General features: G+C 46.4%; 1 protein-coding gene across 1 annotated transcript in view; it reads right to left on the bottom strand.

The window, feature by feature from the left end:
* The window catches only part of CLINT1 (clathrin interactor 1), a 447297-nt gene that overhangs the window by 160129 nt on the left and 260812 nt on the right, over positions 1-26356 (bottom strand). Inside the window, exon 8 of the mRNA XM_069199652.1 lies at positions 19261-19339. Coding sequence (XP_069055753.1) covers positions 19261-19339 — 79 coding nt within the window. The remainder of the gene's footprint in view (positions 1-19260; positions 19340-26356) is intronic.

Consider the following 26356-nt stretch of genomic DNA (forward strand, 5'->3'; position numbering starts at 1 on the left):
GGTTTAAAACCTGACGACCGAAGCCATGCGTGTCTCTGAATGGTGACAGCAGTATTGATTGTCCTTGCTGCTGTGTCTGCGGAGTCTAGAGCTGACCTAATTTGGTTATTTGTAATAGCCTGCCCTTCCTCGACTATTTGCTGGGCTCTTTTTTGTTGATCTTTTGGGAGATGTTGGATGATATCTTTCATCTCGTACCAGTGGGCCCTATCGTTCCAAACCAGTAGAGCTTGGGAGGTGGCTATTCTCCATTGATTAGCTGCTTGCGATGCCACTCTTTTACCAGCAGCATCGAATTTTCTGCTTTCTTTGTCTGGTGGCGGTGCATCACCAGGCGACTGGGGTTAGCCCCTTTCCTTGCTGCACTGACAACTACTGAATCGGGAGGTAGCTGCTGGGTAATGAATGCAGGATCAGAAGGAGGCGGCTTATATTTCTTTTCTACTCTAGGAGTGATGACTCTTGCCTTAACTGGTTCTTGAAAAATTTGATGTGCATGTTTTAACATGCCTGGAAGCATGGGAAGGGACTGGTAGGTAGTGTGAGTGGAGGATAACGTATTAAAGAGAAAATCATCCTCAAGAGGTTCTGTGTGCATGGCTACGTTATGGTATGACGCTGCCCTAGCTAGAACCTGAGTGTATGAAGTGCTATCTTCTGGTGGTGATGGTTTTGAAGGATAGCAGTCTAGACTGTTATCAGAAATGGGATCATTATAGAGATCCCATGGGTCGACATTATCTTGGTGTGAATCTGCAGAGCGTACTGGAGACTGTGCATTAGGGGTAGTAGGTGGAGAAACAGTCAGGTGAGGGGAATGAGGAGGAGACTGATGAGGTGAGAATTGAGAAGGCAGAGTTTTTTGTTATCAGAAATGGGATCATTATAGAGATCCCATGGGTCGACATTATCTTGGTGTGAATCTGCAGAGCGTACTGGAGACTGTGCATTAGGGGTAGTAGGTGGAGAAACAGTCAGGTGAGGGGAATGAGGAGGAGACTGATGAGGTGAGAATTGAGAAGGCAGAGTTTTTTGTTTGGGTTTTGGCACTTTAGCTGGTGGCTGATCAGTGTCCAATTGTCCTTGAAAGGCTAGCTTCCTCTGTTTTCAGAGGAGGTGCAGTTAGGATCATGCCAGTGTCTTTATGAATATGAATTCTGGCCTGCCTTTCATCAAATTCCTCCATTTGCTTGAGTTCCTCTGAAAATCCATGGCTTTCTTTAAGTTGTTTCGAAAGTCCATGCTACTCTGTGTATCTGGGTCTTTTCGGCTCCGAAGCCAGTTTCCTTGGGATCGAAAGGCCTGGAGTAGATGTTGGCCTCGGCTCAGATAGGGATTTACGAGGCTTCGACACAATGGGTCAGTGCTTGCCTATTTGGGAGCCTGTGCTTCGGCTCAAGTCCGAAGGCTTTGGTGGCGTGGCCTTTCTCGGTGCCGAAGTTTTTGATTGGTCACCGGAAGTCTTTTTGTGGGTAGAGCCAAGGCCTTCCGGCAGTGGCGTTCCTGAGGCCTTGTGTTTGGGCTTGGATTTGACAGAGGCAGGCGTACTCATGTGCTGTCCTGCCGTGACCGGTCTGTCGTCCTCGGACTCTTGCTCGGAGTCGTACCCCCGAACGGAGACTGCGGTGTGCATAATCGCCTCTTCCTCCACGTCGAGACGATCGGTGCTTCTCAACTCCATTTCCAACCTTCGCGCTCTTCTGTCTCGTAGAGTCTTCTTCGAGTGGAAGGATCTGCAGGCCTCGCAAGTATCCTCTCGATGGTCTGGAGATAGACAAGATGTTGGTCCGTATATGGGAACTTGGCGTGGCACCGAGGGCAGAAGCAAAATGGGGTCCAGTCCATGAGGCTTCGACGAGGCTTTGGTCGGCCCGACCAGAGTTGGGCGCGGGTGCACTGAAGGGCGAGTAAAGGAGTTTGATCCACCAGCACCGAAGTGTCGATGATAGATGGTACGCGATCGAAACAATACCAACGAATTAGAGTTTGTAGTACTTTTCCGACTCAAACTACTGGAGCGAAAAGAAACACATCCGAACCCGATGGCGGAAAGAAAACAATCTAAGATGGAGTCGATGCCCATGCGCAATGGAGCCAAAGAGGAGTCACTCGATCCCGTGACTCGAAAACACCTGTTCGAAGAAAAACAACTTGTAACACTCCGAGCCCAACACTAGATGGCAGGACCTATGCATAACATGTGTATCTGCAGCTACACATGCCATTACCTTACTGAAATAGATGCTGCAACACAGCGGGCCCGACTGCTGCGGAGTGATGATTCGAAACAATAGTGTAGAGTGACCATGTGCACACTCTTCCACGTTGCAGCACAACAAATCTTCTGCACTGGAATTCCTGCGAACAATGTAGCCGAAGTGGAAACAGCTTGTTGAGTGCGCTTTTGCTCTGGAGGAAAAGGCTTGACTGCTGTAGAATGGCAAAATTGTATTGCTGCTGAAACCCATCTTGCAATGGTTGCTTTCATAACAGCAGTACCTTGTCATGATTGTGCATATGCTATAGTTGTTCTGATCTTTGAAAGGGTTTGGTACGATGTAAGTAAAACTTGAGACATCTGCTTATGTCTAACGTGTACTGAGATGGCTCTGCTGGGGTGGTTGAATTTGGAAAGAATTTTGGTAAAACAACTTGTTTGTTAAGGTGAAATCGCGAGGGTACCTTTGGAATAAACTTTGGGTTAGTTCTTAGTATTACTCCTTCACCTGTGAATTTGAGGAAAGGCTCATAAGTTGTGAACGCCTGAATCTATCTCACTTCTAGTGGACGTTAACGCCAATAGTGCAGCCACTTTCCAGGTAAGGAATTTGAAATCCACCTTGTGAATTGGTTCAAATGGTGGTTTAATCAAGTGAGCATGGAATACTTTCAAATGCCATTTTGTAGGTGGTTGACGGACTGGAGGGAAGACATAGAATAGGACTTTTATAAATTGTTTGATTATCCTTGTTGAGCAGAGCAATGTATTATGTGAAGAACGTTTGTATCTGGATATTGCTGTGAGGTGTACTTTCACAGACACATGCATCAAACCTGAGCAAGCCAAGGGCAGGAGTAATAATTGCTCCAGTGATGCCATCAGCGGGTGCAAATTTTGTTTGACACCATAAGCCAAACCTCTTCCATTTTAATCTGTAAGATTTGTTAGTTGAATCTACTCTTGCAAAGATATCTTTGTATTCTTGAGGAAGGAGACCTGCATATAACAATAGACAGTCTGGATCTGGGTGAAGAACTTGGCCCTGGTTCCTCATCAGCAGAGTTTATTCGGTGAGAAGATGAACTGGCTTGGTCTTGGTCAGGAGAATAAGCTCTGTGAACCATTGTTGTCTGGGTCACTTGGAAGCTATCAGAATTGAGCGGCACTTCTCCGCTTTTATCTTTCTGAGCACTCTCGGTATCATGAGGTTGTGTGGGGGGGGGGGGGGGGGGTGGGAGGAGAGAGAGTGTATACAAATATCCCAGGACCATCTTATCGAAAGGGCAGTCCCCCATGATCCCGGAAGAGGCGCTGACTGGCGTAGAAATTGTATTTGTTGTTCTTGTTTGTAGTGAAGAGGTCTACTTCTAGTTTGTCCCAAAAGGTGAAAAATTGTGTTGAATTCTTCTTGATCCAACTCCCATTTGTGACAACTCTCCATGGATCTGATGAGTGTGTCCGCCAAGGTGTTGATTGCCCCTGACACATGTTCGGCCCTCAGAATGATGATGTGTGCTGTCAGCCAGTTCCATAGTTGTTGCGCTTCTTTGGAGAGTGCTTGCGACCTTGTAGCTCCGTTTGTTTATATATTGCACGCTGGTCATGTTGTCTGTGTGTACCAGCACTGCAGATCCTTGTATGAGAGGTAAAAAGGCCTTGAGAGTGAAAAATATGGCTTTGAGCTGTAAACGGTTTATTTGCATGGATTGTTGTGAGATGGACCACTTTTCCTGGATTTGTAGGTCTTGATGATGACCTCCTCAACCTTCCAGAGAGATATCTCTTGTGATGGTAAAGTCTAGTATCAATGGTAGGAACATGAGGCTCTTGGAGATGTGAGTCCACCATTCCAAGGCCTGGATTATTCTTGGAGTTATCGTTATGTATCGTTATGAGGTCCTTGAAAGACCCCTCTGTATGAATCCACTGTTTCAGACGTTCCTCCTGTAAAGGCCTCATTTTCAGGCATGCTTAGGGAACAAGCATTAATGCAGAAGACATCATTCCCAGTAAATACTTGAAGCGAAGCACTGAATCGAACCTTCTTTTGGATATTGTGAGAGCCAGCTGAGTTAACTTCTGCTGTCTTTCTGTAGTAAAAAAAAAAAAAAAGCTTGGTCTTGTTTGGTATTTAGGGTGGATTCTAGAAAGATGATCTCCTGTAGAGGGACAGTAATTGATATTCTGAGGTTCAAAGTTAGTCCCAAGTGGTGAACAACGTCATATAATCTTGTGGCTTTGGATGCTTTAGCAGGTGTTTGTGCCTTTAGCAACCAATCGTCTAGGTATGGAAATATTTCATGACCGCCTGATCGGAGGGCTGCTGCTATTGGGGCTAGGCATTTTGCAAAAGTGCAGGGTGCTGATTTGAGGTCGAATGGGAGGACTTTGAATTGGCAGTGGGTACCAGCTACAGTGAAATGGAGAAATGTGCAATGTTTCAGGTGTATGGGAATGTGGAAATACGCATCCTGTAGGTCAAGAGTGGTCCTATAATCCCCATGGTTTAGGAGACACAGGATGCCTGTTAGAATGACCATGCGGAATGACTGCTTCCTGAGGAATTTGTTGAGTTTTCTGAGGTCCAAAATGGGTCTATACTCTCCCGATTTCTCTCTTACCAGAAGAAAAAGAGAATAGAAACCCGTGCCTCTCTGGTTGGGTGGTACCTTTTCGATCGCTCCCTTGTCCAGCAAAATGCAAGCTTCTTTTTGTAATAAGTGAAGAATGGAGGGAGGGGGAGGGGGAATCCTTTAGGTGGTAGTACCCATTTGTCTGTTATTTCCCGCTATTGTGAGAGATATTTGGAAATCTTTGTACCCAATGTTTGTGAATTGGAAGTTGCTACCATCCGATTGAAATCATTGTTTGTGTACGGGTGTCCTGGACTGAGTGGTGTAGGAAGTTGGCTCTGTATATACTATTTCAAAGTAAGAAATAGTGTGTACAGAGTCCAAGGGTTCCCCTTAGAGGTAAGATAGTGGCAAAAAGAGATAATTCTAATGCTCTATTTTGTGGTAGTGTGGTCGAGCAGTAGGCTTATCAGAGGGTAGTGTTAAGCATTTGTTGTACACACACAGGCAATAAATGAGGAACACACACTCAAAGACTTACTCTAGGCCAATAGGTTTTTATATAGAAAAATATATTTTCTTAGTTTATTTTAAGAACCACAGGTTCAAGATTTACAAACAATACTTTAAATGAAAGGTATTTTCAGGAACTTTGAATTATCACAATAGCATGTACAGTTTTGGCAAAATGGCAATAAGCTATTTTAAAAGTGGACACAGTGCAAAAATCAAGAGTTCCTGGGGGAGGTAAGTAAATGTTAAGTTCACGGGTAAGTAAAACACTTACAGGGTTCAAAGTTGGGTCCAAGGTAGCCCACCGTTGGAGGTTCAAGGCAACCCCAAAGTTACCACACCAGCAGCTCAGGGCCGGTCAGGTGCAGAGGTCAAAGTGGTGCCCAAAACACATAGGCTTCAATGGAAATAGGGGTGCCCCGGTTCCAGTCCGCCAGCAGGTAAGTACCCGCGCCTTCGGAGGGCAGACCAGGGGGGTTTTGTAGGGCACTTGGGGGGGGGTGGGAGGGGGGAGAGACACAAGCAGGCACATAAAGTACACCCTCAGCGGCACAGGGGCGGCCGGTGCAGATTGCAAACAAGTGTCGGGTTTTCAATAGGAATCAATGGGGAGACCCGAGGGTCTCTTCAACGATGCAGGCAGGCACGGGGGGGCTCCTCGGGGTAGCCACCACCTGGGCTAAGCAGAGGGTCGCTCCTGCACTGGAGTTCGGTTCCTTCACATCCTGGGGGTTGCGGGTGCAGTGTGGTTTCCAGGCATCGGGTTCCTTGATGCAGGCAGTCGCGGTCAGGGGGAGCCTCCGGATTTCCTCTGCAGGCGTCGCTTTGGGGGTTCGGGGGATCAACTCTGGCTACTCACGGACTTGGAGTCGCCGGGGAGTCCTCCCTGTAGTGTAAGTTTTCCGCAGGTCGAGCCGGGGGCGTCGGGTGCAGAGTGGAAAGTCTCACGCTTCCGGCGGGAAATGTTTGGTCTTTAAAAGTTGCTTCTTTGTTTCCAAAAGTTGCAGTTTCTTGAACAGGGCCGCTGTTCTCGGGAGCTTCTTGGTCCTTTAGATGCAGGGTAGTCCTCTGAGGCTTCAGAGGTCGCTGGACCCTGTTGGATGCGTCGCTGTTGCAGTTTTCTTCGAAGTAGGGAGACAGGCCTGTGGGGCTGGGGCCAAATCAGTTGTCGTCTCTGCCTTCACTGCAGGGCTTCAGGTCAGCAGCAGTCCTTCTTCCTCTTCAGGTTGCAGGAATCTATCTTCCTCAGTTCTGGGAGCCCCTAAATACTCAATTTAGGGGTGTGTTTAGGTCTGGGAGGGCAGTAGCCAATGGCTACTGGCCTTGAGGGTGGCTACACCCTCTTTGTGCCTCCTCCTGTGGGGAGGGGGGCACATCCCTAATCCTATTGGGGTAATCCTCCATCTGCAAGATGGAGGATTTCTAAAAGTAAGAGTCACCTCAGCTCAGGACACCTTAGGGGCTGTCCTGACTTGGAGGTGACTCCTCCTTGTTTTTCTCATTATCTACTCCAGCCTTGCTGCCAAAAATGGGGGCAGTGGCCAGAGGGGCGGGCATCTCCACTAGCTGGGATGCCCTGTGGCACTGTAAAAAAGGGGGTGAGCCTTTGAGGTGAGGTGAGAAGCACCTCCACCCAGTACAGGCTTTGTTCCTGGCCACAGAGTGACAAAGGCACTCTCCCCATGTGGCCAGCAACATGTCTGGTGTGTGGCAGGCTGGCAAAAACTAGTCAGCCCACACTGGAGTCGGGTATGTTTTCAGGAGGTATCTCTAAGATGCCCTCTGGGTGTATTTTTACAATAAAGTGAAACTTCACAGTTTTCAGTGTAGCCATTTTGGTGTTGTCGAGTTCGTATTTGACAGACTCCCAGACCATATACTCTTATGGCTACCCTGCACTTACAATGTCTAAGGTTTTGCTTAGACACTGTAGGGGCATAGTGTTCGTGCACCTATGCCCTCACCTGTGGTATAGTGCACCCTGCCTTAGGGCTGTAAGACCTGCTAGAGGGGTGACTTATCTATGCCATAGGCAGTGTGAGGTTGGCATGGCACTCTGAGGGGAGTGACATGTCGACTTAGTCATTTTCTCCCCATCAGCACACACAAGCTGGCAAGCAGTGTGTATGTGCTGAGTGAGGGGTCCCCAGCGTGGCATAAGACATGCTGAAGCCCTCAGAGACCTTCCCTGGCATCAGGGCCATTGGTACCAGGGGTACCAGTTACATTGGACTTACCTGGGTGCCAGGGTTGTGCCAATTGTGGAGACAAAGGTACATTTTAGGTGAAAGAACACTGTTGCTGGGGCCTGGTTAGCAGGGTCCCAGCACACTTCTCAGTCAAGTCAGCATCAGTATCAGGCAAAAAGTGGGGGGTAATTGCAACAGGGAGCCATTTCCTTACAAGTGGGTTATTTTCTTCTTCCTGTTTGTTTGTTGTAGGCCGCTGATAGTGGCGGACGGTATGGTTGCTGCTGATATGGAGGTCTAAACTGTGAGTGAAAGGGCTGATAGTGCTGATAGCCTCCTCTGTAGGTGGAAAGTCCTCTACCTCATGATTTGCGAAAGGGGACTCTGTGAAATTATAGTGTGTCCAAAGACTTGGCGGTGTCTGTTTCTGTCTTGATGGCGAATAGGGCATCGTCAATATGCTTCCCAAAAAGTGCCTCACCATTGTATGCCATGTCCAGTATTTTGGATGGCACCTCTAGCATAAATGAAGTTGCTTTGAGCCATCCTCGTCTCCGTAAGGCAGCTGCCCCTGCCAGCTTCTGGAATCCGAAGGAGGCGATAACCATCGCACAGTCTATTATTCCTGAGGATGTGAGCTCCTCTTCCTGTAGTACTTTGTTTGCTTCCAATTTTCTGCTCTAAGTTATCAGGTCTGAAAAAGGCACCTATGTCCGACCACATTTGTCTGTTGTAGTGGCCCAAGATGGCTATTGAATTTTCCACACAAATTGTGATGGCAGACGTAATGGAGAAATGCTTACCCATGTTATCTAAACGTCTTCTTTCCTTGTCAGATGGAGCGGTGACTGGGGTAGCAAGGTTCTTCGAACGCCTTTGCGCTGCTTGAGAACCAAATGAGTCAGCCTTGGGATGCCCTGTAAGGCAGGAAGGGGAATCCTCAGGGGCCTTCTATTTCTTATCTATGCATGGTACCACTGCTGCCATGGTAGCTGGAGTTCACATAAGTTTGAGGCCCTCCTCCCAGATGTGTTCTATTATAAGAATGGCCCGAATAGACTTCCCTGCTCGCTCCTTGAAGTCATACAGAAAGCATTTGGATTGCTTTACTGTACTAGGTAAGTCAAACTTGCTACTGTCCTTTCCATCAAACTGTGGAAACCACTGGTGTGTGTGTGTGTGTGTGTGTGGTGTTTTGAAAGTTGCAGCAGTGGCAGGGAGGGCGTGGGAAGATAATCATTCCAATCATCTTGAGGCGTGTGGGTATTGGGTAGTGTGCCTTCTTCCCTGTCGTCAGATGATGGTGGGTCGCGTCTTGATGGTGCTGCTATTGATGATGACGGAGTCATACGTGGTGTAATTGGCGGTGGAATAGGCCTTGGTGTTTCCAGAACTGGAGGTAGTGGTGCATTGTCTGCTGGTTCAGGAAAGGGTTTCTGATAATCTTGCAACATAGCCTGTAAATCTTGAACTAACTGCAATGGCATTTGTACTGCGTCCCCCTTGGATGCTCATCATAGGCGTGGTAAGGTGGATACCTAGGAGTAGGTTTGGGCGTATAGTATTGCCCATATTAGGAGTCCTCTCCTTCCTCATCATCTTCTTGGTATTTTACTTGCAAATCAGAAGGGCTGTGACCTGGGCCAAATGGACCTTTGTCGTCAGAGTCGTCTGGATCTAGCAGAGTACTTGGGGGATATGTTAACACCTTACTGGGAGAAGTGTCCTGTGGTTTAAGGAAGATTTTGCTGACCTTAATATAGGTTAATGGTGTTGTCAATTATGTCGCTGACAAGGGAATTGAAGTAGATGGAGGTGGCATTGACAATGATGATCCTGAAATCGCCAACGGTGCCGCCGCCGATGGTCCCGACAACGATGGTATCATGGATGGTGGAGTCCTTGCCAAAGAGGATATCCTCGTCGATGGTGAAGGTGTGTCTACAGTAGCTGTCGCACTCATTGTTCCAAGCCTTGTCGATGACGCAGTAGTTACCATCGTCAACACTGTCGATGACAGCATCGTTGGTGGAAAAGTTCTCGGCAGCTGTGTGGAAATATACTTTGCAGGCCTCACAGATGGAGTTGCAGGCTCCGAAGAAGCTGCTTTTGTGGAGACTAACAGATTTCTCCTTTATGCCACCGTCTGTCGGCCCATGGTGGGATATCTTTAGGGCCTTTCTAGCTACCTCAGATGTCCCTTTGGCCATCAGACCATGCCCTCTTGTGAGAATGAGGTAAGGTGTCACTTTTGTGGCTTGATCTTCTGTAACACAAATGAAGCCTCACTTCTATGTCTCTAAGGGTCTTGGCAGAGAAAGTTCTGCACACCTTCTAGTCCGTAGGTTTGTGGTCAGGATGGAGGCAGTACAGGCAGCTTTTATGTGGATCATCCACAGGTAATCTCTTCTTCCCACATGTTTTGCAGGATCTGAAGAGCCCTTTCTTAGAAACATCCAACATCTTGATGCTTTCAGAAGCTGAAGTAAAGGAAAACAAAACTGAGCAGAGCTGAGGGAGACGCCATTCACACAACGTGCAGTATAAAATCTGAGAGACTGGACCTTCTGTGCTGAGTTCTAGAGGGGGCTGTCACCCGATTGGCTGGACTTGTTTCTAATGATACAAGTAAGTGAATTCACTTTAACATTGTTTTCTATGGAAAGTTTCTATATACTGATAATTTGAGGTACTGAGGGACTCCACTTCGAAAACAGGGATAATTCAAGCATGTAAATCTATGAAAGATCAAATACTGGAGAATCATGGTTTCTATCTGGGGTGTTACTCTTGAGACCGTAAAGGACTCCACTTTGTCCTGTAGAGTTTTTGTCAAGAATTCAGTGGATTCTACACTCTTGTGGTTTACAATCTGGATGAATGAAGCATACGCACTTACTTATGGAGGCTCATCTGAATGTAAATGAGTTACTTCCATCTAACTGCATTTTTTCAGTGTGGGTATTTGTCACTGAATCACATGCTTGAATCTTTCCCATTTTCAAAATGGGGCCTCTGATCCATATTGAGCAGTCTAGAAAAGAATTTCCCATAGCAGTATCTACCAAAAATGTATGTTTAGGAGCCAATGAACATCATTTGGAAATACCCGAACTTCAAACAATGAGGTGGAAGGACTGTAACCTCCAGTCTTCCAAAGCTTAATATCTCTCAAACTTTTAGGCACACGTGATGCATAATAATAATAATAGCTACAAGTGAGCCCAAAGAGTTGAAGGATAGACAAATGTGAATCTATGCAAGATACCAATGCTGGAGCACTGCAATTAAAGGTAATTTATTTTCTTCTCCCAGACTGGATCTTTCACAGACTCACAAGCATTACTCAGAATAGCAAGAAGCAGTACACATTACATTACAGTAATACCTTATACATGTATAATGTGTTTTTTCAAGTTGACACCCTGCACATATTCATGAGTGTCACTCCTGTAATATCGAGCTAAAGTCACTGCCACTCCTTGTGTAGAGTGTGGCCATAGTTCAGACTATTGGTTTTATGATGACAAAGTTCTTGTTGCTGCAATCCATATTGCAATTCCTTATTTAGACAGAGGCCTACATTTGCTAGAGTGGCCAAAAGAGAGTAGTAGCTCATTAGAGGTCCTAAAATGTTTTGTCTTGGCTACGTAAAATTTCTAACACTTACATCGATCAGCACTAGTATCGGGGTCAGGGAAGAAAGATGTCAGAATGATAGGTTTATTTAGGAGGAACACACCAACCTTAGGCATGAAGGAAGGGTTTGGTACGTATTACCTTGTTAAGACAAATTTGAGCTACAGCTCTTTGACAGCTAAAACGTGAAGTTCACCTATCCTCCTGGAAGTTGCAAGGGCCAGTAGCAATGATGTTCTCCATGAAACATTCAATTCAGCCTTATGGATGTGTTCAAAGGAGCTCTTCATTAATTGAGAGCGTGCAGTGTTCAACTACCAGGGCACAGGTGGTCTTCTGACTGGCAGCCCTGAAGATACTTCCCAGAAATTATTTCATGACGCTCTGAATGACAGAAGAGAGAGGGGTGTAGATGTAGAGGTAGGGTCCACTGGATGAAACTTAACTTCTTGCTTTTTATTATCCTCTGGACACTTGTCTTTTTATATTGCCATTTATATGTGCAGATCGAAACTGACCATCATCCTGTGTGTCTTCATGGCCTCCCTCTGCTTTTTTGTCAAACAACTTTGCAGGTGCATGGGGAATCACCCGAATGCATGTCAACATGAAAGTGTGCCTTTCTTCCCTACTCACCCCCAACCCTGACAGAGACAAGCTTAGTGCCTTCAAAATGAAAATGTCACTTACCCAGTGTACATCTGTTCGTGGCATCAGTCGCAGTAGATTCGCATGTTCTGCAATAGCTCGCCATCTGGTGTTGGGCCGGAGTGTTACAAGTTGTTTTTCTTCGAAGAAGTCTTTCGAGTCACGGGACCGAGTGACTCCTCCTTTTGTCTCCATTGCGCATGGGCGTCGACTCCATCTTCGATTGTTTTTCCCCGCAGAGGGTGAGGTAGGAGTTGAATTGTAGTAATAGTGCCCATGCAATGGAGTGACTAAGTATGCACCTATTTAAGGTTGAGATGATACATATATAAATAATTGAAGGTAACTTCCAAACTGCTACAGGCTCCCGGGGAGGCGGGTGGGCACATGCGAATCTACTGCGACTGATGCCACGAACAGATGTACACTGGGTAAGTGACATTTTCAGTTCGATGGCATCTGTCGCTGTAGATACGCATGTTCTGCATAGACTAGTAAGCAGTTATTTCCCCAAAAGCGGTGGATCAGCCTGTAGGAGTGGAAGTAGTCTGAAATAATGTCCTTAATACGGCTTGACCTACTGTGGCTTGTTGTGCGGATAACACGTGTACACAGTAGTGCTTGGTGAATGTGTGAGGCGTAGACCATGTGGCTGCCTTACATATTTCTTGCATTGGGATGTTTCCTAGAAAGGCCATGGTAGCACCTTTGTTTCTGGTTGAGTGTGCCCTTGGTGTAATGGGCAGCTGTTGTTTAGCTTTAAGGTAGCAGATTTGGATGCATTTAACTATCCATCTGGCTATACCTTGTTTTGAAATTGTGTTTCCTGCATGAGGTTTTTGAAATGCAATAAAGAGTTGTTTAGTCTTTCTGATGTTTTTTGTTCTGTCAATGTAATACATCAATGCTCTTTTGACATCTAATGTATGTAGTGCCCTTTCAGCTACGGTATCTGGCTGTGGAAAGAACACTGGAAGTTCCACTGTTTGATTTAGATGGAACGGTGAAATAACCTTTGGCAAAAATTTAGGATTGGTCCTTAGGACGACTTTATTTTTGTGTAGTTGTATAAAAGGTTCCTGTATTGTAAACGCCTGAATCTCGCTTACTCTTCTTAGGGAAGTAATGGCGATGAGAAATGCCACCTTCCAGGTTAGGAACTGTATGTCGCAGGAGTGCATGGGTTCAAAAGGTGGACCCATAAGTCTAGTTAGGACAACATTTAGGTTCCATGAAGGAACAGGTAGTGTTCTTGGTGGTATAATTCTCCTAAGGCCCTCCATGAATGCTTTAATGACTGGTATCTTATATAGGGAAGTTGAATAGGTAGTCTGCAGGTATGCAGATATTGCTGCAAGGTGAATTTTAATGGAAGAGAAAGCTAGGTTAGATTTTTGTAAGTGAAGCAAGTAACCCACTACATGTTCTGGAGTTGTGTGTAATGGTTGTATTTGATTAATATGGCAGTAGCAAACAAACCTCTTCCATTTACTTGCATAGCAGTGCCTGGTGGATGGCCTTCTGGCTTATTTTATGACTTCCATACATTCTTGGGTAAGTTGTAAGTGCCCGAATTCTAGGATTTCAGGAGCCAGATTGCTAGATTCAGCGATGCTGGATCTGGGTGTCTGATCTTTTGGTTGTGCTGTGTCAACAGATCTGGCCTGTTGGGCAATTTGATGCAGGGTACCACTGATAGGTCTAGCAGCGTTGTGTACCAGGGTTGCCTTGCCCAAGTTGGTGCTATCAATATGAGTTTGAGTTTGCTTTGACTGAGTTTGTTTACCAGGTAAGGAAGGAGAGGGAGAGGAGGAAAAGCGTAAGCAAATATCCCTGACCAGTTCATCCATAGGGCATTGCCTTGGGATTGTTTGTGTGGGTATCTGGATGCGAAGTTTTGGCATTTTGCGTTCTCCCTTGTCGCAAACAAGTCTATCTGAGGTGTTCCCCAGAGTTTGAAATAAGTGTTCAGAATTTGGGTGTGAATTTCCCATTCGTGGACCTGTTGGTGATCTCGAGAGAGATTGTCTGCGAGTTGATTTTGGATCCCTGGTATAAACTGTGCAATTAGGCGAATTTGGTTGTGAATTGCCCAATGCCAAATTTTTTGTGCTAGCAGGCTTAACTGCGTGGAGTGCGTCCCCCCCCTGCTTGTTTAGATAATACATTGTTCTCATGTTGTCTGTTTTGACGAGAATGTATTTGTGAACTATTATTGGTTGGAAAGCTTTTAGTGCTTGAAAAACTGCTAGAAGTTCTAGGTGATTGATATGCAGTTTTGTTTGATGTACGTTCCATTGTCCTTGTATGCTGTTTTGATCGAGGTGTGCTCCCCACCCTGTCATGGAAGCATCTGTTGTTATTACGTATTGTGGCACTGGGTCTTGGAAAGGCCGCCCCTTGTTTAAATTTATGTTGTTCCACCACAGAAGCGCGAGGTAAGTTTGGCGGTCTATTAACACCAGATCTAGAAGGTGACCCTGTGCTTGAGACCACTGTGATGCTAGGCATTGTTGTAAGGGCCTCATGTGCAGTCTTGCGTTTGGGACAATGGCTATGCATGATGACATCATGCCTAGGAGTTGTAATACCATCTTTGCCTGTATCTTTTGTGTTGGATACATGCGTTGTATGATGGTGTTGAAATTTAGAATTCTTTGTGGACTTGGAGTGGCTACTCCCTTTGATGTGTCTATTATGGCTCCTAGGTATTGTTGTACCTTGCGCGGCAGAATGTTGGATTTTGTAAAGTTGACGGTGAACCCGAGTTTGAAGAGGGTTTGTATGATCTGATTTGTGTGATTTGAGCACTGTATGAACGAATGGGCCTTGATTAGCCAGTCGTCCAAATATGGGAACACATGTATTTGCTGCCTTCTTATGTGTGCAGCGACTACCGCTAGACATTTGGTAAAGACTCTTGGTGCGGTTGTTAATCCGAAAGGCAGTACCTTGAATTGGTAATGTATTCCTTTGAATACAAACCTTAGGTATTTCCGGTGCGATGGGTGTATTGGTATATGGAAATAAGCATCCTTGAGGTCTAAAGTTGCCATGTAGTCGTGTAGTTTTAGCAATGGCAATACTTCTTGTAGTGTGACCATGTGGAAGTGGTCTGATTTGATGAAAGTGTTCACTACTCTGAGGTCTAGGATTGGTCTCAGTGTTTTGTCCTTCTTTGGTATCAGAAAGTACAGTGAGTAAACTCCTGTGTTTATTTGTGTGTTTGGCACTAATTCGATTGCATTCTTTTGCAATAGTGCCTGCACTTCTATCTCCAGGAGATTGGAATGGTGTGTTGTTAAATTTTGTGCTTTTGGTGGTATGTTTGGAGGGAATTGTAGAAATTCTATGCAATAACCATGTTGGATAATTGCTAGAACCCAAGTGTCTGTAGTGATTTCCTCCCATGCTTTGTAATAATGACCTATTCTTCCCCCCACTGGTGTTGTGTGGAGGGGGTGAGTGACCTGTGAGTCACTGTTTAGTAGTAGGGGCTTTGGGGCTTTGAAATCTTCCTCTATTTCGAGGGAATTGCCCTCCTCTATATTGTCCCCGAAAACCTCCTCTATACTGTCCCTGGTAACTGGACGGTGTGGCTTGTGAGGTGCTGGCTTGTGTGCTTTGACCCCGAAACCCCCCTCGAAAGGGCGTTTTACGGAATGTGCTGTAATTCCCTCTGCTCTGCGGGGAGTAGAGTGCGCCCATGGCTTTGGCAGTGTCTGTATCTTTTTTGAGTTTCTCAATCGCTGTGTCCACTTCTGGACCGAACAGTTCTTTTTCGTTAAAAGGCATATTGAGAACTGCTTGTTGAATCTCTGGTTTAAATCCAGACGTTCGGAGCCATGCATGCCTTCTGATAGTTACAGATGTATTAATTGTCCGTGCAGCTGTATCTGCAGCGTCCATGGAGGAGCGGATCTGGTTGTTGGAAATGGCCTGTCCCTCCTCAACCACTTGTTTTGCCCTATTTTGTAAGTCCTTGGGCAGATGTTCAATGAGATGTTGCATCTCGTCCCAGTGGGCTCTGTCATAGCGCGCAAGTAGTGCCTGGGAGTTCGCGATGCGCCACTGGTTTGCAGCTTGTGCTGCGACTCTTTTACCAGCTGCATCGAACTTGCGGCTTTCTTTATCTGGGGGTGGTGCATCTCCAGATGTGTGAGAGTTGGCCCTTTTTCTAGCTGCTCCTACAACGACAGAGTCTGGTGGCAGCTGTGTAGTGATGAAAGCGGGGTCTGTAGGAGGCGCCTTATACTTTTTTTCCACCCTTGGTGTGATTGCCCTACTTTTGACCGGCTCCTTAAAGATGTCTTTTGCGTGCCGGAGCATACCAGGGAGCATAGGCAGGCTTTGGTATGAGCTGTAGGTGGAGGAGAGTGTGTTGAATAAGAAATCATCCTCGACCTGTTCTGAGTGGAGGCTTACGTTGTGAAATTGTGCTGCTCTAGCCACCACTTGAGAATACGCGGTGCTGTCTTCTGGTGGAGATGGCTTTGTAGGGTATGCCTCCGGACTGTTATCTGACACTGGGGCGTCGTATAGGTCCCATGCGTCCTGATCTTGGTCACCCTGGCTCATGGTGGTGTGAGCTGGGGAGTGTGATGGAGTTTGTGCTGGTGAGACGTTAATCACGGGCGGAGGAGAGGGTGGTGGGGTAACTCTTTTCACCACTTTTGGTTGTGGTGTCTGTTCCGTCTGGAACTCCAACCTTCTCTTTCTCCTAATGGGGGGAAGGGTGCTTATTTTTCCTGTCCCCTGCTGTATGAAGATACGCTTTTGCGTATGGTCCACATCAGTTGCTTGTAGCTCTTCCTCAAACCTATGCTTCTGCATTTGGGAGGTTAGCGATTGCTCTTCTGTATAAGAGCCTGAAGCTGGGTCGCTTGCAGTTTGTTTCGGCATCGAAACCCTGTCTGCGTGTTTTTTCGGCTCCGAGGTGACTTTTTTCTTTTTCGGGGCCGAAACCTCTCGGCGTCGATCTGTTTCGGTGCCGCTGTCTCGGCGTCGAGCCGTGTCCACACCGGCATCTCGGTGTCGAGGCTTGTCTCCAGCACTTTCTCGGTCCCGAGAAGGCTGCGTGCCGGTGTCTCGACCGGAGTCGGACGATCTCGGCACTGTTTGGGCCTTTTTCGGTGCCGACGATCGGTCACCGAATTTATGGGTCGAGCCATGGCCTGGTGGCAGTGGCGTCCCCTGGGCCTTGTAAATGTTCTTCTGAGTGGATTTCGACGTCTTACTCACGGTTTGTGTATCGTCGAATCCTTCGGAGTCTGAGTCTTGGATCGAGAAGGTACCTTCCTCTTCCTGTTCCTCGAACTCCCGTTGGGCTGTCGGTGTGGACGCCATCTGAAGTCTTCTGGCTCGACGGTCTCGGAGTGTTTTTCGGGACCGGAACGCACGACAGGCCTCGCAGGTGTCTTCGCTGTGCTCAGGTGACAGGCACAGGTTGCAGACCAAGTGTTGGTCTGTGTAGGGGTATTTATTGTGGCATTTGGGGCAGAAACGGAACGGGGTCCGTTCCATCGGCGTTCTTCAGCACGCGGTCGGGCCGACCAGGCCCCGACGGAGGATCGAAAAACTACCCCGAAGGGCACCGGAGCTCTTCGATCTTCGATGCGGTGTGGAATCTAAGTACGCCGATCCCGAACGCAACAATACCGACGAAAATCTTCCGAAATTAGCTAATTTTCCGTTCCGAAACTCGGAGCGACAGGAACACGTCCGAACCCGATGGCAGAAAAAAAACAATCGAAGATGGAGTCGATGCCCATGCGCAATGGAGACAAAAGGAGGAGTCACTCGGTCCCGTGACTCGAAAGACTTCTTTGAAGAAAAACAACTTGTAACACTCCGGCCCAACACCAGATGACGAGCTATTGCAGAACATGCGTATCTACAGCGACAGATGCCATCGAACCTACTGTTTCGAACAGTGAAGCTAAATGTGTGCACAAGATCACCATTTTATTTTCAGACATTTCCTGAGCTGTATGTTGACAGCTGTGTAAAACTAAAGGAGAACTGAAAACTTTCCACTTTCTGAAGTCTGCAGAGCTACATGTCATGATTAGAGCTACAAGGTCATTCGCCTGCCTCTCATGTCGTATTAGTATAATTCGCATGACTACTTCTTTATCTTGTGCAGTACACTTGTGATTAGGGAAAGCAGAAAAAAGTGTAAGCAAAGGTCCCTGACTGTGCTTTGAAAAGTAATTCCCCCATGATCCCATAAGAGGATGTCTGCTGGCAGAGTAAAACCATTTCCTGTTCCAATCTGGTGGAACAGAAATAAGTTCAATCTTCCACAGGAGCTTGAAGATTTGTTCAATTTGTTCAATTGTAGCTAATGTAGTTTTCATTCGAGACAGTCACTGTATCACCTACTTGGATCTTCTGCCCACGTATTCTGCACTCCTAGAATGTGTTCAGCTGTTATCTAGATATGGTTTTTGATGGCCTGTCCCAAATTCTTTAAGCTTCTTGTGATAAGGGACAAGATCAAGTCCCTCCTTGTTTGTTCAGGTACTACACTAATGTTGTGTTATCCGTGCAGATTAAAATGGAACTCCCTCTTTCGGGATGAATGTTTTCTGACCCTTTGTAATGTCTCGTAACTCCAGAATGTTGATATAGTGATTGGATTCTTCCACTGACCATACTCCACTTACTGCAAGGTCCTAGCACCATCCGTCCAGCAAGTTATTCCAACTGGTATTCTTGTTTTGAGATCACGCTGGCAGAGCTTGTTTTAGTCATGGAGTCAGGTTGACAAAACTGTCGGAAAACTCCTCAGTTTGAACACACTATTTGTCTAGTTTCTTCTGGAACAGACACAGGCAGTGGTTTGGGATTAAATACAGGACATCACTCCTAAAAGACTGAAAATGTATTGAAAGATGCAAGGTCGACTTCTACTAAAATTATACTGGGCCTTACTGAAGCCAAACACCATGGAATGTCTGGGGTTGCTTTGTTTGAGCACTATCACAACGTGTGTTTATGTTCACAATAGAAGGAGTCAAGTGCAACACCCATACTCACAAGTAAATTTTAACCATAAAAAGAAATGTACAAGTCAATCAACAATTTGTGCGAATACAAATCACGCAACATGTCCTGCACAATGCTATGTAAACAGAAGCACATTCACATCATCCTACTCCAAGGCATTTGTGCTTATGTACTGGTGCATCATCACACCCCATGAAGTTTGCACAGCCGGACACTTCTACCCCACAGCACTCAATCCGGCACATCACTTTCATGTAACGTAAACTGGAGGGATGCACACTCTCTTCAATAGACTATGCACTCCATCATAATAAACACCCTGGATGGTTACACTGCACAACTTCTAAGTTAGCACACAGTCAGCAGCATAGAACATGGAGATTGCACATGCTAGCAAGGTTGCTTCTAGTCTGACATAAGACAACATAATAACACACATCATGAAAGACCAAATAGTGGACAGTACCTGCTGATGGGGCTGATGTGTCAAACAAGAGATCCACCAGGTCGTTGCCTGACTTACTGCCACTGGGCACCCCGGAGGCCTGAGAAGAAAACATTAGTTTTACCAAAAAAACAAATTTCTCTTGGACAAGTATTGGCAGTAAATAAAAAAAAAACAGTGCAGCAGTTGTAGCAGTCAGAGAAGCTAAATTACCTCCACATGAGACACCAGCCTTGAGCACAAATGTGTTTCTGCCTCTACAATTAAGTATTTCCTCTCAATTTCCTTTCCATGTGAAAACTGTAATACCTAGACACCAAAAGAGTCTAAATGGATACATTAATTTGTAGTAATAGAAGTGCTCAGGGGGAGATGAGGTCCTTATATCTGCACTGCAGCACAAAGTTGGCCCCTTGAAAAGTCCTGTAGTTTTACTTCTTGGTAGCAGGCATGAGGTTTGGCCACAGATACTTTGGGTCATGGATGCAAATCTGTATCATAAGTAGGACTAATTAAATTTTGTCAGTTGGAATTAAATTGTGTGGCATGGTTAAGTAAATAATGTGGCAAGGAAAGAAAAAGTATGCTGTTTTTCTAACCATCAAAACAGCTGTTGGAATATCAAAGTACATTTTACATTTAGTAACTGGGTGTCTTGGTAGAAGGTCCTTTAGGAATCAAGGCAAAGGACTTAAAGAGATATGTAACATTTGTATTTGTTCTGAAGTTTGAGTGACCTGTAACTGCAGCTTCAAGAACAGTTCGTACGTGAAGATAATTTAAGTTAATACTCCAAAAAACATCTATGGAAAAAACATTCAATTCACCCTGTTTAATTACTCGTATTTCTGATTATGGTTTTGTACTACAGACAAAACCTCTTCACCTGTATGGGAACATTTATATTATCCGGGCTAGCACGTCGCCTGTTTAAATGCCTAATTACATCAATTAACAGGTCAAAGTGACCTGTTAACTTCTGCAAAGTGGCTGGTGCAGCAGTACACTCAAGAAATACAATTTGAATTACGCTTGATCCGTTTTACCTAGCATAAACATGAAATAGGACTAGTTTTAATCTTGAAGAATTTTCTGTATTCATAAGCTGTGCATTATTCTGCCATTTAGTGGTTGGATCCGGAATTTAAATGTTTTTTTTTTTTTTTTTTTTTTTTTACCATGTGTGTTAACAATCACAATTTTGCTGGCATGCCTGTCCCCTAACAATGTAGTGCGCATCTGATGCTTTGTGAGTTTTCAACATCTTCAGATTCTCCCCGCCCTCCCCTTAGTGACCTTTTGCCGGTTTTGTATCAGGTTTCTGCATGTTATGCAAAAACGTAACCAGTCTGTAGTTTGTGTGCAAGACGCCCTTACTTCTGGCGAGGTGAGAGAGTCGCAAGACAATCTAGAAAACTCTTCAAGCTGAAAAACTACTCCTACAGGTAAGTAACTATTTCACTTTGCAGCATGAATCTTTTTTGGATTCACATGTTGTGCACTGATGTTGTAGTTGTATCCTTATCCACATGGAGGCAGGATTGAAATGAGTTTGGGGTTGTAAACGATGTTTTAATACTTTACGTCCCACCACTCTCTGTATATCTGAATGTCCACACAACAGTGTTGTGTGAAGGTGTGCATAGACAACCAGGTAGGTACCATGCCTTTGTTGTTACGAGGAAATGTTTGCTGAAAAGATGAGGGTTGCTCCTTTTTTGTTTCAGAGTGTGTAAGGAAATGCCTCCTTGGCATGGTTACCCCCTGACTTTTTGCCTTTGCTGATGCTATGTTTTGAATTGAAAGTGTGCTGAGGCCTGCTAACCAGGCCCCAGCACCAGTGTTCTTTCCCTAACCTGTACTTTTGTTTTCACAATTGGCACACCCTGGCATCCAGGTAAGTCCCTTGTAACTGGTACCCCTGGTACCAAGGGCCCTGATGCCAGGGAAGGTCTCTAAGGGCTGCAGTATATCTTATGCCACCCTGGGGACCCCTCACTCAGCACAGACACACTGCTTGCCAGCTTGTGTGTGCTGGTGCGGAGAAAATGACTAAGTCGACATGGCACTCCCCTCAGGGTGCCATGCCAACCTCACGCTGCCTATGCAGTATAGATAAGTCACCCCTCTAGCAGGTCTTACAGCCCTAAGGCAGGGTGCACTATACCATAGGTGAGGGCACCAGTGCATGAGCACTGTGCCCCTACAGTGTCTAAGCAAAGCCTTAGACATTGTAAGTGCAGGGTAGCTATAAGAGTATATGGTCTGGGAGTCTGTCAAACACGAACTCCACAGCACCATAATGGCTACACTGAAAACTGGGAAGTTTGGTATCAAACTTCTCAGCACAATAAATGCACACTGATGCCAGTGTACATTTTATTGCAAAATACACCCCAGAGGGCACCTTAGAGGTGCCCCCTGAAACCTTAACCAACTACCCGTGTAGGCTGACTGGTTTTAGCAGCCTGCCACCCTCGAGAAATGTTGCTGGACACATGGGGAGAGTGCCTTTGTCACTCTGTGGCTAGTAACAAAGCCTGCACTGGGTGGAGATGCTATCACCTCCCCCAGGCAGGAGCTGTAACACCTGGCGGTGAGCCTCAAAGGCTCACCCCCTTTGTTCCAGCACCACAGGGCACTCCAGCTAGTGGAGTTGCCCGCCCCCTCCGGCCACGGCCCCACTTTTGGCGGCAAGGCCGGAGGAAATAATGAGAATAACAAGGAGGAGTCACTGGCCAGTCAGGACAGCCCCTAAGGTGTCCTGAGCTGAGGTGACTAACTTTTAGAAATCCTCCATCTTGCAGATGGAGGATTCCCCCAATAGGGATAGGAATGTGACCCCCTCCCCTTGGGAGGAGGCACAAAGAGGGTGTACCCACCCTCAGGGCTAGTAGCCATTGGCTACTAACACCCCAGACCTAAACACGCCCTTAAATTTGGTATTTAAGGGCTCCCCTGAACCTAGGAACTCAGATTCCTGCAACCTAAGAAGAAGAGGACTGCTGAGCTGAAAAACCCTGCAGAGAAGACGGAGACACCAACTGCTTTGGCCCCAGCTCTACCGGCCTGTCTCCCCCCTTCGGAAGAAAACTGCTCCAGCGACGCTTTCCCCAGGACCAGCGACCTCTGAATCCTCAGAGGACTGCCCTGCTCTAAAAGGACCAAGAAACTACCGAGAACAGCGGCCCTGTTCACCCAAGACTGCAACTTTGTTTCCAAAGGAGCAACTTAAAAAGACAACAGCGTTTCCCGCCAGAAGCGTGAGACTTGCAACCCTGCACCCGGCGACCCCGACTCGACTGGTGGAGAAACAACGCTTCAGGGAGGACCCTCCTGCGACTCAGACTGTGAGTAACCAAAGTTGTCCCCCCTGAGCCCCCACAGCGACGCCTGCAGAGGGAATCCCGAGGCTCCCCCTGACGCGACTGCCTGACTCTAAGATCCAGACGCCTGGAAAAGACCCTGCACCCGCAGCCCCCACGACCTGAAGGATCGGAACTCCAGTGCAGGAGTGACCCCTAGGAGGCCCTCTCCCTTGCCCAGGTGGTGGCTACCCCGAGGAGCCCCCCCCCCCTTGCCTGCATCGCTGAAGAGACTCCTTGGTCTCCCATTGATTCCTATTACAAACCCGACGTGTGTTTGCACACTGCACCCGGCCGCCCCCGTGCTGCTGAGGGTGTACTTCCTGTGCTAACTTGTGTCCCCCCCCCCCCCGGTGCCCTACAAACCCCCCCTGGTCTGCCCTCCGAAGACGCAGGTACTTACCTGCTGGCAGACTGGAACCGGGGCACCCCTTTCTCCATTGAAGCCTATGCGTTTTGGGCACCACTTTGAACTCTGCACCTGACCGGCCCTGAGCTGCTGGTGTGGTAACTTTGGGGTTGCTCTGAACCCCCAACGGTGGGCTACCTTGGACCCAAACTTGAACCCCGTAGGTGGTTTACTTACCTGCAAGAACTAACAAACTCTTACTCCCCCTAGGAACTGTGAAAATTGCCTAGTTTTAAAATAGCTATATGTGTTTTATTTGAAAAGTATATATGCTATTGTGATTATTCAAAGTTCCTAAAGTACTTACCTGCAATACCTTTCATTCAAAGTATTATATGTAAAATTTGAACCTGTGGTTCTTAAAATAAACTAAGAAAATATATTTTTCTATACAAAAACCTATTGGCCTGGAATTGTCTCTGACTGTGTGTTCCTCATTTATTGCCTGTGTGTGTACAACAAATGCTTAACACTACTCCTTTGATAAGCCTACTGCTCGACCACACTACCACAAAATAGAGCATTAGTATTCTCTCTTTTTGCCACTATCTTACCTCTAAGGGGAACCCTTGGACTCTGTGCATGCTATTTCTTACTTTGAAATAGTACATACAGAGCCAACTTCCTACACGTGCTACTCACCGAAAAGCACTTCAACACCTCGTCAGGGGGTAGTAAGCGCTATATAAATACTATTACAATACAATACAATTTAGGGTCTTGCTTCAGGGTGGGTCGTCAGATTCGACATACAAGTTTCCAGTAGGACTCCTCTGCATTGTTCACTTCATCTTGTGGCCACTGGACTGCAACTTCACCCTCCAGGGAACGACAATCTGCAAGTGGGAAGGGTATGCCCGGACGTGGGACCTGTGCTTCCCATGCCACTGGATTCAAGCTAGCCTCGCTGATGAGGGGTTAAACCCTGAAACCAGTCCCAGGATGCTTGTTTCCAGTCCAGAGAAGACCTGGCCTGGCAGTTCGGGCTGGACTGTTCACATGGGGAACAGGGTCAAGACTGATTTGCATATGGCTGGGTCCAAACTGGAATGTCTTCTGCTGCTCAGGCGACTCCTTTGCCTAGTGTGCTGAGTGGGCCTCACTGCGACTCCTGTGCCTGCTGCCTCCTGTGGGGGCTGCCTCCTCGTCTTCAGACTCTCCAGACTGGTAAGGGTCACCTGGGACTCCCCTCCTTGGGTTGAGTCCCCCTGGACCTTGCTGGTCCCCTGCAGCTCTGCAACCCTTCATCTGTGACTTTTGCCTTTTCCAAGGCTTGTTGGTGGCTTTCCAACACCACTGACTGACTGCAACTCTTCTTCCATTGTGGGACATCGCTTACATCACTTCTGGAACTCTTCTCCTGCTCCAGTGCTGCACATCTGACTCACTGTAAACCTGTCCTGCATCTCCAGAAGGGTGGGTAGTGGCTCCTGCCCCAACCGGACTCTCCAACTCGAACTGGACTTCTTTTGTGGTTCCTCTCCTATTAGGCTCCACCTTTGGTTTCTTCCAGTCTTGCACAGTCCTTTTTCAAAGTTTACCTGTGGGTTTGGGGAAAAAACAGGTACTTACCTCTTTCTTTCTGGTCGCTGGGGGGTTACCCTGGTACTTTTCTTTTGGGATTCCTAATTCCTCCAGCTCCCCTCTACATATTCCACCTTCCTAGGTGGGGGGACTGCCTTTCATATTCCACTTATGTAGTCTATGGTTTCTCAACCCCCTCACTCCTTAGGGCCCCCTCACTATCTTCTATTGTTTTACAGTTTGCTATTGCTTTCTATGCTGATCACGGACTTCTAATTTGTATGTATTTGTGTTACTATTCCAGGCCAATAGGTTTTTATATAGAAAAATATATTTTCTTAGTTTATTTTAAGAACCACAGGTTCAAGATTTACAATCAATACTTCAAATGAAAGGTACTTCACTTAGGTATCATAGGAACTTTGAATCAGCAAAATAGCACATACAGTTTTAGCAAAAATGGCAATAAGCTATTTTAAAACTAGACAGTGCAAATTTCAATAGTTCCTGGGGGAGGTAAGTGTATGTTAGTTTTGCAGGTAAGTAAACCACCTACAGGGTTCAAAGTTGGGTCCAAGGTAGCCCACCGTTGGGGGTTCAGGGCAACCCCAAAGTTACCACACCAGCAGCTCAGGGCCGGTCAGGTGCAGAGGTCAAAGTGGTGCCCAAAACACATAGGCTTCAATGGAGAAGGTGGTGCCCCGGTTCCAGTCTGCCAGCAGGTAGGTACCCGCGTCTTCGGAGGGCAGACCAGTGGGGTTTTGTAGGGCAGTGGGGGGGGGGGGGGGAGGACAAGTCAGCACAAAAAGTACACCCTCAGCGGCACGGGGTGGCCGGGTGCAGAGTGCAAAAAGGCATCAGGTTTGCAATGGAGTTCAATGGGAGACCCAGGGGTCTCTTCAGTGAAGCAAGCAGGCAAGGGAGGGGGGTGGTGGGGGGGGGGGCTCCTCGGGGTAGACACCACCTGGGCAAGGGAGAGGGACACCTGGTTTTTGGTAAGCTACAAGCAATTGTTTTGTTTTGCGAAACTGTTTGGTTCTATCAATGTAGTACATTAGAGCTCTTTTTATGTCTAATGTATGTAATGCTCTTTCAGCTACAGAGTCTGGTTGTGGAAAAAACACTGGGAGTTCCACAGTTTGGTTTAAGTGGAATGGTGATATAACTTTTGGCAAAAAGTTGGGATTTGTAGGTAGAACCACTTTATGTTTGTGTATTTGTATAAAGGGTTCCTGTATGGTAAAGGCTTGTATTTCACTTACTCTTCTGAGAGATGTGATAGCTATTAGGAAGGCTACTTTCCAAGTTAAGTATTGCATTTCACAAGACTGCATGGGTTCGAATGGTGGGCCCATGAGTCTCGTTAATACAATATTGAGGTTCCACAAAGGAACTGGTGGTGTTCTCGGTGGAATGATCCTTTTTAGACCCTCCATAAAAGCTTTTATGACTGGGATCCTAAATAGTGAAGTTGAATGTGTAATTTGTAGATAAGCTGAAATTGCTGTGAGATGTATTTTAATGGATGAAAAAGCTAACTTAGATTTTTGTAAGTGTAGTAAGTAGCTTACAATGTGTGTAGCGGACGCGTGTAATGGTTGAATTTGATTATTATGACAGTAATAAACAAATAGCTTCCATTTATTTGCGTAGCAATGTCTTGTAGTAGGTTTTCTAGCCTGTTTGATGACCTCAATACATTCCTGTGTGAGGTTTAGATGTCCGAATTCTAAGACTTCAGGAGCCAGATTGCTAGATTGAGCGATGCTGGATTCGGGTGTCTGATCTGTTGTTTGTGTTGAGTTAACAGATCTGGTCT

The sequence above is a fragment of the Pleurodeles waltl genome, chromosome 7 (genome assembly GCF_031143425.1).
Source record: "Pleurodeles waltl isolate 20211129_DDA chromosome 7, aPleWal1.hap1.20221129, whole genome shotgun sequence".
Classification (NCBI taxonomy): Eukaryota; Metazoa; Chordata; class Amphibia; order Caudata; family Salamandridae; genus Pleurodeles; species Pleurodeles waltl.